At 37.0% G+C, this 14,023-nt stretch overlaps 2 protein-coding genes and 1 long non-coding RNA gene across 6 annotated transcripts in view; 1 reads left to right on the forward strand and 2 right to left on the reverse strand.

Annotated features, from left to right (window-relative positions):
* Positions 1 to 113: 113 nt before the first annotated feature.
* On the reverse strand, positions 114 to 4,343 carry mpg (N-methylpurine DNA glycosylase). Its single transcript, XM_028455223.1, has 3 exons — positions 3,943 to 4,343; positions 1,933 to 2,137; positions 114 to 972 (listed from the first exon to the last, which is right to left on the reverse strand). Exons 1-3 carry the CDS (start codon positions 4,135 to 4,137, stop codon positions 515 to 517), a joined length of 858 nt encoding a protein of 285 aa, XP_028311024.1. The 5' UTR covers positions 4,138 to 4,343; the 3' UTR covers positions 114 to 514.
* Positions 2,164 to 14,023, forward strand: part of rhbdf1a (rhomboid 5 homolog 1a (Drosophila)) — a 51,179-nt gene continuing 39,319 nt past the window's right edge. For 2 of the 4 annotated variants that reach the window (XM_028455214.1, XM_028455217.1), the window contains exon 1: positions 12,994 to 13,186. The gene's annotated coding sequence lies outside the window, so the exon portion shown is untranslated. Of the gene's footprint in view, positions 2,184 to 12,812; positions 13,187 to 14,023 lie in introns of those variants that run through there. The other 2 variants (XM_028455216.1, XM_028455218.1) reach the window with 2 other exon arrangements.
* On the reverse strand, positions 10,553 to 13,254 carry LOC114468369 (uncharacterized). The gene is made up of 3 exons (XR_003674640.1): positions 13,123 to 13,254; positions 12,786 to 13,040; positions 10,553 to 11,290 (listed from the first exon to the last, which is right to left on the reverse strand). It is a non-coding gene; the product is annotated as an uncharacterized LOC114468369 (long non-coding RNA).

Raw genomic sequence — 14,023 nt, forward strand, 5'->3', positions numbered from 1 at the left:
GAGCTTATTTAGATGCACTGTAGAAAAGTGTTTGTTTACAAGATTAAATTATTTTGTACATAGTTAAGAGGTCTCAAAGTGTCACTATACAGAGATCCATGACAGGAGAATGGTTTATCATGATATATTCTCTAATTGTAGATGTTTTGTTGATCCAAAGTGAGTAATGATCATTCCAGATCTCCAGCTGTCTTTCCACAGAGGAATCGCAGCAGTGGAGAAATACATACAGAAAAAGAGACATCAGGTTTAAACATCAGGAGAGTGGATTTTTCAGACATCTGTGAAATAACTATGCATTTCTCTGGTTGGAATATTCATTTAGAAACACAGAGAAAAAGATGGCTAATGTGTGAATACATTTCTAAGCTTTGGCACTGCTGAACAGCCTCAGTTTAGCTGTTTTAAAGTGGAATCGATCACTGTCAAGCACAAGTTTTGTTGCCTTTATTGTGCCTAAATGGAGCTCGCACACACAGAGAACAGATGGCAGAGTAGTTTCAGCAATGTTTCTCTACGTTTGTTTGATGTGGAGCTGCCCAGCGTCTGACTGCACCTCTGACTGACTCCAACGCTTCATGACATTTCCAGGCAGGGACAGCCTCTCTGCCTCTTTGTTCACCACGCTGACACACGGGTGTCCACGGAGATAAAACCGCCACGGCTTCTCCGCCCATTCTCCATGGGACTGGATTCCAACGCGCGGTGCACACACTATGTCCTGTGGTTGTGTCGAGTCTGAGCCTGAGTCCGGATCCCCCTCCAGCCACACTTCTGGGTCCGAGGCCAGATCCCTCCGGTCGAAAGAGCGAGGTATATTTAGAGCCTGGCACAGCTTGGAAGGGCCGTTGCAGAGTTCTTTGTCCTTGAGTAGTCGAGCTCCCTCTTTACGTCTGGCTGTCCTCAGATGCCTCATGGTGGGCTGACCCTTCAGGGGCTCCAGTGAGCGTAGCAGCACAGCCGCTCCCTCACCTGAGAAACACAGCACACAATATGTATCGGTCGGCATGGTCCCTTCCTTCCACTCTTCACTGCAGTCCAAAACTGGACTCAGATTAATGAATGGGGATACGGAGAGCAGACCTTTTCTGGGTCGTGACCCCATTCTGATATCACTCATTTCTGGCGACCACAGAGACATTTCTCTCTAGAATGAGTTTTTGATCATGTTTGTTATCCTGTGTTACAAATACAGAGTAGCCAGGATAACTGCACAAAGTGACAAGATGCACCAGCGCAGATATTTTAATACTGCATTTTAGTGGAACAAGATTTATATTTCAGAATGTGAAAGTATAGAATACAGTTGTTCAAGATCTTGTGTGGTGTTTTAATTTGAAAAAGAAAAAATAATTAAAAATATCTAAATAATTTTATTCCGTAATTTTTCTTATCAATTACGAAACATTTCAGGCGACCCCATTTTGGTTCCAAGTGACCCCACATGGGGCCACGGCCCCAAGGTTGAAAAACACTGGTTTAATGCATAATAACTAACGACACTTAACATCTGCTGGGTGATGTAACGAGTTACAATTATGCCAAATCCTCACAAGCACAAACAAAACATTCACTAATGCATTTTGTTTTGCAAATAAGTAATGTACCTATCAACACGTACGTTATGCTGAAAGAAAGAAATACAGCATGTTTATATATACACATGAGCACATTCTTTAATTACAAAAAAATACCCAAATGTCACATGACCTTTCAAAGAAATAAGTGCTCTTGAATATTTATTTTTTTTTAAATATACTTTGTTTGAAGGGCTTTTTTTAATTAAATATTTCTTTGAATGTGTAAAACATGCTGTATTTGTTCTATAGGTTTGTTTCTTAATTGAAAAACAAAATGCAATTACAGTATGTGTGAATGATGGTTTGTATTTGCAAACCATGTTTAGATTGTCACTCATCGCAATATCGGTACCTTCACTGGACACGTTCATACAGAGGTAGATGCCATAGATTGGATACACATAGATTGTGCCAGGCTTCATGAACATGGCTGTGTTCCTTTCAGTGCGTTTCCCTCCTGCTGAGTGAGACGCCTTGTCCTCCCCTCCGAGGTACGCCTCCGTTTCCACTATCCTCCCTCTCAGTTCACTACCGTCTGCACACCGTCGACAAAGGACCTGCAGATACCGACAATATACAACCGTCAAGTTCAAGCTCCCAAAGGTAACTCACCAGATTACACTTAAATATTTGCATTCTAAAGGGTTTACTATGAACCAAAAATGGCTTTACGGAGTTTTATCACAAAAGAGGAAAATATGTAGTAAACTGAAGTATGGTATCTTGTGGTCAGAAATTAGGGAAGTAATCACATTACTTACCAGAAGTCTTGAGGAAGCAAATCACTGTAATTCAGTTGAATTTAGCATTTCAGAGTAAAAAAATTGTATTTTATGCATTTGTAAATGTATGTTGTGCTTGACAGCGTTTCGCTGTGCACAATAAGACTTTTAATGTACTAGTTATTCAACAGGCAGCAGAAAACAAATGCCTTATATCAGTAAGTGTAAAACATGAAATGCAGTGTAGTAAAGCATGATGTTACTGCACAGTGAAGTACATATGACTTGAAGACTGTTAGAAGATTTTAAAGTAAAGTAAAGTTACAATTATGGTGGCAGGCTTGGCCACTTAGCTATCATAAAAATAACTTGTTAGATGCTTTGGATCATATGTGTCAAACTCAAGGCCCGGGGGCCATATTCGGCCACTCAGAGCATCTGATTCGGCCCGCTGGAGAAAGTGAAAATGACAGAAAACGTGAATCATTGTGTAAATGACCAAATAATTCAGTTTTAAATTGTTGTTAAAAGAAAAAAAAAAAAATTCCAAAAATCTTGCACTTTTTCCTCAAATTATTCCACATAAATAAATATTGGTTAAAAAAAAATAAATCAAAGGACATTTAAGTTAAGAATGCACCGAAATGAAAATTTGTGGCCAAAGTCGAATAAAATATAAACGCTTGGCCGAATATGAAATGCGGTTAAGTTTTTCACTATCTTTTTTATTAGTGCATAAATAGCCTAGAATACATTTTTAGACATGTTTTTTAAAAGAAAGTAATTGTTGATTGAATATTCTGACATTTTTTAAATATTCCAGTAACCTTACTGCACGTTGTTTGATTGCGTTACACGCTACTATTCAGTCTTGCTTTTAACTCACTCCACCAAAGGCCGAATGTGGCTTTTTTTTTTGCAATGTATTTGGTTCCCCCCTAAAATAAGTATCTGTCACTTATTGCTTAGATATTGTTGGTTCCTTCCATACTTTGTCTAATTTATAACTAGAAGTGCAAATTTGGGCACATTAATGTTGAAATTGTTTTTGTTTTTCCGGCTAAAACCTTCGGCCAACTTGTAATAATGCTCTGTATTTGGCCCTTGAACTAAAATGAGTTTGACACCCCTGCTTTAGAACAGGGGTTCTCAACTGGTCTCACCCTGGGACCCAGGTCATTAAATCGCGACACACTTTTTTCTTTTTCCAATTCAACCAACCAAAATAGTTATTAAAACATAAATCTATATATTCCCCAGTGAAACATACATTTAACGGTCAAAAGAAAAGTTTCTTTCAAAATAAAACAAACAAGTCAAACATGAGAGACATTTCGTATTTATTTATTTTTGACCAGCTCTCCGTGACCCACCCAGTACAGGTACACAACCCACTTTTGGGTCCCGACCCACCAGTTGAGAATCGCTGCTTTAGACCATTTGATGCTCCCAGCTTTGTAGGAATTTTAATGCAGGAGGTGAACACATATACTAAGATGTATTGAAGAATGTGTTCCAGGTATTATTTTTTTTTGCCATGTCATTATCTTTACTTTGCTTCAGTAAAATGACATTTTAGTTCCACTAGCAGTGGCAATTTAACTCACAGCTGATATCCATGCTAGTGCTAACAGTTTTACCTTTCCCAGAAATGCTTTAGCCAAGTGGATGCAGGACTGGTGGAAAAACTCTGTTCCCAGCCTGCCCTGCGGCCCCCGGAAGGAGAAGTAGTGACTTTGTTCTCTGTGGTCCATGTTCCGCTCTGCGGGTTTACATTCACTGCTACAGCCTCCATCCTCTGCTGATGGTAACAGCTTTCTCTTTCTTCCTGCCATTTCCTACCGTCAGACACCATCAAATAAGGATTAAAAGCACCTTCTCACGTCTATAACTACGTCCTAACTCCTAATAAACTACTAAGTACTACATTAACGTGCTGTTTAGCGCTAATCTTCATCAAGCGTCCTTTCTCTTTAACCGGAAGTATATGTTTGGTATTTCTTAAAGGGATCGCACACATATCCGGGTTTAGCTGTTGATTAATTGATTTTTAATTTCTATCGGCAGATTTGCTGTCAACGCAGCACATAATCTGTACGGTTCACAAAACAAATACACGAAATGACTACAATAATACACAAAGTGACAAGAAAAGTACACAAAATGAAACACACACGCACACAAAATAATAACAGAAGCAAAAAAAAAAAAAAAAAAAAAAAAAACGACAACTACATCAGTCAAAATAACAGCAAAAACACAGAAAATGACTAAAAAGAAAAGAAAATGACATAAAATGACCAAAAAAACCAACAACAAAACAAAACAACAAAAAACACTAAAATTACAATAAAACTTAAAAACAGCAACAAAAACGCACTAAATCACAACCAAAAAACACAAAGTGAATCATAAAACACAAAGAATAACAGATATGTACTCAAACCCCTTTGTTTTTTCTGTATAAATGTACATGTTAGCATTTTTCTAAATATTTAATATGTTTGTGATAGAAGTTGCCCATTTCTATTGTAGAACAAGAGAGATAATACACAGAGAATATAGGTACAGCCTTAGCATGTTCATTAATTTATTTTAATAATTATTACATATGCATACAGGGTACATATGTGCTGTTTTTCAATGATGCAAAATTATTAATGCATTAAAAACAGTAAGTTATATAATGAAATGTGTAAATACTAATGTACAGTATGTTGTCCTTTTTTCCCATTTTTCTCCCATCTAATTCAATTATATCGTGGTACAATGTGTGTATGGATGAGTGTCAGTCGGCCTTTCTGCTGATTTAAATCAGTTGTCTTCTATAGTGTGGACCAAAAATAAATAGTAAGTAAGTTAATTCAACTAAGATAAAGTGCAGGGCGTGTTATTACTAAATGCATCACGGTATATTTGTTGTTCAAGTCTAAAAAGAACCCAGAGTATTTTTTGCAAAGCACTAATGCCACTTTGCTCATGCTTGATGAAGTCCCACAAGTGTTCATTTCCTGCTGTTGTCTTACTTTTCAGCCTCATTTGCAAAATAAGAGTTTATAAATAGAGCCAGCGTGGCCAGGAAGTGGATAGCGCCAGTTTGGCTTCAGGCGCTGCGTGTCCGAGTGGTTTTCTGGAAGGCTAACAGTGTGTGACACGGCTACGCTACATACTGCAAGTGCATGAGTGGAAGGAAAATTGCGAGGAGGCAAATCGCTGCTTGTCAAAACATGGGGAAGCTTTTGATGATGTCGTGAATGAATGAAATCAGACATTTTTTAGGTTTTTTTGTTGTTCATTAATAACATTGAAAGATATGACAATATTTATTTGTAACTCAGATCTTTTTTTTACCCGAAAAAGTATTGGCAAAGGTAAAAATGAGAATTAATGCAATGGTTTTATATTTTTCAACAAAAGGACTGTATTTCATAGAACAAACATGTTAAAAGTGACATATTGACCTGCAGTGACTCACTGAGTATATAGGGTTGGTCCACTGGAAGCCTGTTCTGGGCTTGCTTGTTGACTTTGGTACTACGACCCATGATCCAGTGAAGACTATTGTTTGGTATGCTTGTGTAGCTCATGCCAAATGGATTTTACTGTCACGTCCACTGATAATCATAGCAGCGATCCTTCTGTAGAGCAGCGGCCACGTCTGAGTATAAGACTTATCTGAGCGTGCAGATGGATGAGCAGAATGCTGCCAGACTCAAAATATCCTTTAACAACACAAGCCAGAGAATACAACTGGGTTTGATTTGCTTGGTTTGATTGCCTTTGTACTGTGGAGAAATGGTGTCATTCTGTGCAAGATTTCCTTTATCCACACTTTTATTGTTTTATCAATTACAATGGGTAATGAACTGTTCAATGGAAAAGCAAATTTCAGGCTCTCATTATAGTTTAAATTGTCTTTTCAAAGTAACGTACATCAATTTATAACGTAAAAACAAATACTGAAAGACTTTTAATTATTTTTATTGTTGTTTCATCTCTTAGGGCCAATCTGTTGGCCCACATATTGAGAATCAGTCAGCAGCGGCAGAGAATAATTGCAGAATAACAGCACAAAGTCAAAGTGGTAATGTGTCATTGCTTTGGAGAGGATGAGATAGTTGTTATGTATAAGGCTGTGATAAGCAAAGGACCAACCAGAAAATATTGTAAACATTCATTAAAAGCAAGCATCTATTTAAAGAGGGGATTTGAGGTTGTTGTTGAGGTTAAGAAGAACATAAATACAGTTGTCTAAATGTATGTTTATTGAAAAAAATGCTACACATAAAAGAAAAAGAAAATATTGCATAATTCACAATCTTTTTTTTAATCTAACTTTTAAAAAAACAACACATAATCATTAGCATTATCCTAGTAATAGCTTATTACTAGGATAATGCTAATGCTAGGCTAATTCTATTGCTATGTTAAAGTTCATACTAGGTTAATATTAATGCTAGCTAATGCTAATGCAAATGATGAGCTAATGCAGTGGGACGCTGGCCAGCACCTGCATCCTCACTTGCATTTTCATCAGGAAATGTAAATATTCTAGTTATTATTATTATATATTATTCCTCAACAGGATAGGTAAAATTCACTGTAGGCCTACATTGTATATGACATTATATTGTTATGTTATTTAAGTGTGCAGGAGTAGGAGGTACATGACTTCAGGTTAAATGTCTGAAGGCCACGTCATGACTGTGAAAAGTTTGGGAACCACTAATGTAGAGTTAGCTTTGGAATTACAGCATTTTTGCTTCTTCATCTTATGATGAGATAAATTATTTATTGATGACAATCAATAATTGATGTGCCCTTTTCACATGAGGTGGGCTGGGTCAGCTCACAGTGGAGCCTGTTGACAAATGGAGTTTTCACTAAGGCAGTGCAATTAATCAAAATTTGATGAAGATTTTGATTATTACACTCAACGATTACAAAAATAATATAATCGAGTAAAAAGGAATATTTATATATATTAAATATATGTTTTATTAGCTAAATAAAACCAATTTCCATGATTTAGGATATCAACAAAGAATAAAGCTTGGCACACACGAGAAAAAACTAAAGGGAACATACTTGAATAATATTTTAATCAATACTTTGCACCTTTTTATTTATTTGCATTCAAATAATATAATTTTTTTTAGTATTTTCTTTTTTTGCTTTGTGCAAAAGTGAACATACTTGATTTTAGTGTTTGAATAATTTTATTTAAGAATATAGCATTTTATATTGTTTTGTACAAAAAATAAATAACTTTTTGGTTGACAAATAATTGTGATTTCAACTATAACCAAAATAATTGTGATTATTATTTTTTCTGTAATCAGCACTAGTTTTCACCTACACACACACACACACACACACACACACACACACACACACACACACACACACACACACACACACACACACACACACACACACACACACACACACACACACACACGACTTCAAATATACTAGATTCTGTTTTTATTATTCTGTAGAATATCAGTCATGCAGATTCTATTTCTATTTTAGACCAAGTTTTTACACATCAGGCAGCGACAGTGTAAAATGCTTCAATATGAAAAACCAAAACTGCAACACCAGTAATACTTTTTAGGCTTAAGTTTAAAAGTAAAACATGGTCATCTATTGATTACAAGAACTAAACAGCGGTAGAGTTTATTGATGGAGCCCGCTTTAAAGCCTTCAGCCTGCTGACCTTTCTCAACCTGCTGATAGCAGCTTCCTTGTCTAGGCTAAAACACCTGTAGCTCTCACATGGGAACGACCGTTAAGCCAGACAGGAAGGGAGGACAGTCTGCCAGATCGTACAGGTCTTATCACAGCCACAAAGAAGGGAGGGCCACTCTGCACAGGCCCACATATAGTGAACAATTCTAAGCCTTCTTTGATTCCCTAAAATAGAAATATACCAAAAAACAACACAAACTACAAAGGTTAGTTACACAGCGAGTGATGGTTAAGAGCCAGTGTTAATTTTGACTGAAAATGTTGACCTAGTTTTAGACAGTTATAGTCTTTTGACAAAAATGCAACTTAGTTTTAGTGAAAATGTAGTCAACAGGACTATATCAGTTATAGTCAACTAAATGAAATTAAGATTTTAGTCGATTAAACATGTTACAGATGGAATTGACTAAAATATAAAGTCGAGTTTAATAAGAGTTAATGCATTTTCTAAAGATTCAATTACCATTGATCAACCTGTTATGGGATGGTACTGTAATTTGTAAATACATACATTAGCCGACTTATGTCTGAAAACACAATCATCTTACTCTACTTCCTATTATATCACTTACCGGCTAATCTCCTCTTCCATGCAACATAAGTCGTTTTTATTGGATACTTTCCAAAAAAGAAACTTAGTTCTGATTGGAATTTTGTCCCGTGTATGCCAAATAATTTTAGTCAACAAATGTATTACTGACATGGAAATATCTATCAGAATAATGGATATTAAGTATTTATTTAGTCAATCCACACAATAATTTTCTTTTTAACATTCGGACTAATGTGTATTGAGTCTTTTTAGGGCGGGCTACCGGACTCAAAATGCCACTCACTTTGTTCTTGTTGTTGTGTACACTAGTTAAAATTGCTACTCCTCTGTTATTCATGAATGGACTGGGCTGAAATTTGTATAGTATATATACTGAATAATATAGGTATAATCTATGGATGTGTACGCATCAATGCTCGGAGCCCGATTTTCGATTTGAGGCCCAGGGGAAGAAGAAAAAAAAAAAAAATGAAAGTCAATTTTTCATTTATTTGCCAGTCAAATATTACGACGATTGGTGGTACCAAATCATTGGCACATATCAATATATAAATGGGGCCCATTACCTCGTAATTGTCAAGGGGGCGCCCGGGGACCCCTGGGGCCCCATTTTTCAAATGACTACTCCTCTGTTAGTTCTCGTGAAATTGGAATGCAGTTTGGTATGAACCACCCCCATTTCTGGTAATTTCCAACTTTATGGGAACATAGTCGTGTGATATATCGTTTCAAAGGTAATTCAATGTAGATTACGATTATGGCTCGCACAATTCAATTAGGGGCCCAGGGGCCCACCCTTCTTTTTTTGGCAATTACCATTAAAGTTGTTTTCTCATTTTTTTGTGAGTCAACTATTACGACAGTTAGTGGTACCGAATCATTGACACATACCAATATATGAAAGGGGCCCATTACACCGTATGTGCCACGGGGGCGTCAGGGGGCCCACCCTCTTTTTCGGTAATTTCTAAATTTAGTCGTGTACTATATTGTTTCAAAGGTAATTCAATGTAGATTATGATTTTACGTAGCACAATTTCATTTGTTTTACTTGGTGGAACCATGTCATTTCACTGAATTCTCGGGAACGTGGTACGAGCTATTCGGCACGGAGACGTTCCGCGGGCCCAGCTGTGGTTCATCAGAACTTGTTTTGAGAGTGTGGCAAATAATGTTTACTTTTGCTTCTGGAAGTAGGAGGACGACCGTCTGACCATGTTCCTCTGGTTAAACATTATCCATGCAGTCCGTCCTTTTATCTGCTTCTGACTGATGGGTCCTCTGGGGATTTTAGTGCTCCTCCAGGTCTTGCTTTACTTCCTAATTGCGGTCTTTGACCTAGCTACAAACTTAGTCCTGGGAGGGATTTCACCATTAATTACTGTGACTTCATGGTATATCAATCAGAAACTCCCAGCAGACCTATAAATCAGCCCGACATGGTTGAGTTTCATTGAGAAAACTGATTAAGACAGATAAATATATTCTTGTGATAGAAACATCTTTTTTTTTTTTTGAGGGATCTATATGGCACATCTGTAAATTTGCTCATTTTGAAACATATTTTTAGTAAAGCTTGAATGTATGTGACCCACGAGTGCAAAACAGAGGAAAAACAAAGCAAAGGAAGCAATACATTTCAAAGTTTCTTCTTTGGCCAAGCATGTTTAAAGGTGAAGTTGTGTCAATTCAATACTTTAAAACAACAACAACAAAAATGTCACCTTAAAACGTGTTGCTTCTAAAACAAAAAAATAAGACAAACTTCTTTTAAAGCTCACAGTAGGCTAATCATTTTCTATGAGGCAATTTACAAACATATGTGAGAACATCTCTAATACTGCAAAGGTGACAATGCTATTATCAAAGTGATTGATTCTGTTGCTATTAGCTAATTGCCAATTCTGCAGTAAAAATAGAAGTGCATTCAATTCTTTATTAGGAGGTGGTAGGGTGGAAAACGCTGAGTAGATACAACTACACACATGGTTAGCAAACAAGCGCTAGTCAAATACATTATTATCCATTATTGCAATGAGTATTAGATGTAAATTAATACTTATTCGACAAAAGGAGTATTTGTGCATCTATAACTTTACAGGTTCTTTTCTGGAGAAATCCTGGATTTAAAAGAGATACTTGCATGTTCTCTTTGTTTAAATAATGCACACAAGCAGCCTGCACTGTTTTGCATTGCCAGCAGGTAAATTCAAAAGGGTATCCTAATTAGAAAATATAACAGATTGGCTATAAAGAAACTTCACAGTGATCTTGAAACATGAAAACCTCTCCTGAGGAAAACTCAGCCTCCTCCTCCTCCTCCTCCTCCTCTTCTTCCTCCTGTCAGCCAGTCTTTGTGCTCCACCATCCATCACTGTCCCTGAGCATATTCCCAGGTGTGAATCCCCGCAATGGTATTCATATTTAAAGAGGCAGTAGGAAGTTAGCATTGTTTTAGTCTTATTATGATAAAAGATAAGGACTCTAAATGAGATACATATCTATTTGGTGGGATTTAGACTTAATACATAGTCTGTGTCTTCACGGTCCAGTCATCAGGCGCCACTTTATAATTTTTCTCCAATGTGATGGGTGCACAGAGTTCCTGAGTGGGTGCTCCAATAATGTCACGATCATCATCTTGTCATGTGACAACACAGCAACGCTTTGTCTAAAAGTGACTGGAAAAATGTGAGAATATCCATGAAACCTTTCCAACAGTTCTCTACACACGCATGGAAGAATGTCAACAAATGACTCCTCTCTAGGTTAAGACACTAATTGGGACTATGCATCCAGGCCTACTGTCAGGTGTTTGTGCGATGGTTTAAAATATAAATATACATTTGTAAAGGATAGTAATTCTACATTGCAGCTCAAAAACAGTATTTTAACGAGAACTCAATGTGTAATAGGAGGGTTATTACCCCAAGCTCAGAATTCCAGAGAGTTTGCACACTGTGTAATCTCACATGATTCAATGCAGGCTCCTATTTGTGTACACATCTTCTCCTTTTTTGATTTCCTGTTAAATGTTGCAATCATTTCTTGTTTTATGACTAAACTACTAAGCTGCTGTTGGCACAGTGGCTGATGTTGCTAACACAGTTTTAACGTTTAAAGTAACCTATTTTTCTGTCATCTTTTTTTTTTTAAAACTTTGTCTTAATATTTTAACCGAGGTTTAGTTCTCACACAAACAAAAATAAATTATTAATCACATGATACCGTGGTGGAGTTGTAAATTAGCTTCTGTGTTTTTGACCAGAGCTTGTAGTAGGTAATAATGCATTTATTCATTTTTTAACTGCAAGGCCATTTTAAACTGACAAGCATCAGCAGGACATTTTCTATGGCTATTAGGCCAAAATAAGGTGCTGAATGTAAAAGTTTGGTGACAACGTGGCAACGAATTAGTATTTTGTGGCCATTTTTCCATGTCATGTCTAGGGCTCAGTACTTGGTTTTTTTTATTCTAAAAAAATTGTACATTTTGACAAACCTTTTATTTTATACAGATGCCTTTGTGGAAAATAAATGACGTTCCAATTGTGCAAGATTTGGTCTCTTCCTTTATATCCATTTATACATGATATATTTACTGTATGTCTTTTCAATTAAAAAAAAAAAGGTTACTTCAATCAAAAACATATATTTTTAATCAAGGAAAAACATTTTCTAATGCAAAAAAATATTTGAGACCCAAATAATTGCATTTGAACACTTTTTGTCTTTGAATTAAGTCATATTTTTTTGTATTTGGGTATGGGATATTTGGGCCATATTATGGGTAGGATATTTTGTCTTCATAATTCAATAAAAAAATAAATCATTTGAGCAAGGAAAAAAAAATTCAATCAAGAAAAATATTTTCAATCAAAAAAAGTGCTTGAACGCAAAAAAAATAAAAATAATTTTTAAAAAAATCAAGCCCTTAACAATTTTTTAATTACGTTTCAATTGTTTTTTCTTTGATTGAAAATATAAATTTTTAATGAAGTTAACTTTGTTTTATCGAAAATGTTTTTTGATTGAAGTGATTTTTTTTAAATGAATAATAAAGCTCCATAGTAAACAGTAGGGTTCTAATGTATCCACATGTATCGCTTAGTCATGGCTGTGCTGTGCAGTGTGAGCAGCAGCGCCTCCGAGCGGAAGCTGCGGTGACTGACTGACCGTAACGGCTCTCCTTCTCCACAGACCGTCCTCGTTCCAGGGCGGGGCTGACTCTCCGCCAAACTGAATTAGGTACAACCGGCAGGGGAAAACTTGGCCCGGGTCGATCTATGGAGCAGTGTGGGAATGCTCTGTCCGTAGGCGGAGAGCACACACCGGACAGTTGCCTCGTTTTCGGCCACATCACCGCGGACCGGGATCAGGACTGAGCGGGTTTTTATATCTACCGCGGCTCCGGGAACGGCTCCGAAACATCTGCTGGAAGGGAAAGAAGAAGAAGAAGAAGAAGAAGAAGGGTGTTAGTGAAGCTGTCAGGATGATGTGACGCTTCATTTACCTGCAAACCGTGGGGAAAAAGCCGACCAAGCAGATTAGTGCGCCTCCGGTCCGGGTGTGAGAGGGTGAGTTGTGACATTTTCTGCTCTCCTTGCTCGTGCCGTGCTGAAGGCAGCAGGCTCGTGCCGTGCTCTGACAGGAAGCTGCTTTTATTCTGCTCAGGTCCTTTCATTTATTTACCCTCCACGATCCTGTCAGCCTGCTGGGACTAGTGGAGTTCATAGTTGATCCATTAGGGAAATGATCATTTTTAAAGTGTTCATAACGAGGCCTATTCACCTGTTTCAAAGTGTCCCATCCTCCCTGAGGTGAACTAATAATTAAGGCTGGTGGTGATATCATTTAAAAAAAAAAAAAAATCACATTTGTGTCAAAACTTTTTGAAAAAAATGAAATAAATAAAAATCAGCAGATATTATTCTGATTAATGTCTAACAAACCACGTGTGTTAAACTTGGCAATCTGGCAAGATTTTTTAACACAGTTTGGAGACTTTCATCCTCATCCTTTTTATAATCTTGTCCCAAAATGACCCTTCATGTGACTATGACCACACTTATGTCTCCTCTTACTCCGAAGGACCATCATCGACATCCCCCTTTGGACAAGAACGACGAAACAATAAACAAGTGTAATTATTTTATACACAAAATGCCTGAGAACCTACATTCACACCATCTTTAATCTCTTCTTTTTTTGTCCTTGGGTTGTTGTTTTCTTGTGAATTCAGACTGTGCACACCATGACACAACGTGACTCATGGATAGAGTCACAGCACAGATTCCACACGTTCACACACAAACTAAGACCTCCAAGAGGTTGACTCATGCATGTAAAGGTCACATTAGCCCTAGGTGCTGCTGACCTCCAATACCTGGATGTGCTGAAGTGAAATCATAAAC

The sequence above is a fragment of the Gouania willdenowi genome, chromosome 8 (assembly GCF_900634775.1).
Source record: "Gouania willdenowi chromosome 8, fGouWil2.1, whole genome shotgun sequence".
NCBI lineage: Eukaryota > Metazoa > Chordata > Actinopteri > Blenniiformes > Gobiesocidae > Gouania > Gouania willdenowi.

Coding starts and splice junctions, on each gene's coding strand:
- mpg (XM_028455223.1), bottom strand. CDS start 4,137: ATGGCAGGAAGAAAGAGAAAGCTGTTACCATCAGCAGAGGATGGAGGC. Junction 2,138..3,942: donor CTAAAGCATTTCTGGGAAAG/GTAAAACTGTTA, acceptor CGGTATCTGCAG/GTCCTTTGTCGACGGTGTGC. Junction 973..1,932: donor TATGAACGTGTCCAGTGAAG/GTACCGATATTG, acceptor TGTGTTTCTCAG/GTGAGGGAGCGGCTGTGCTG.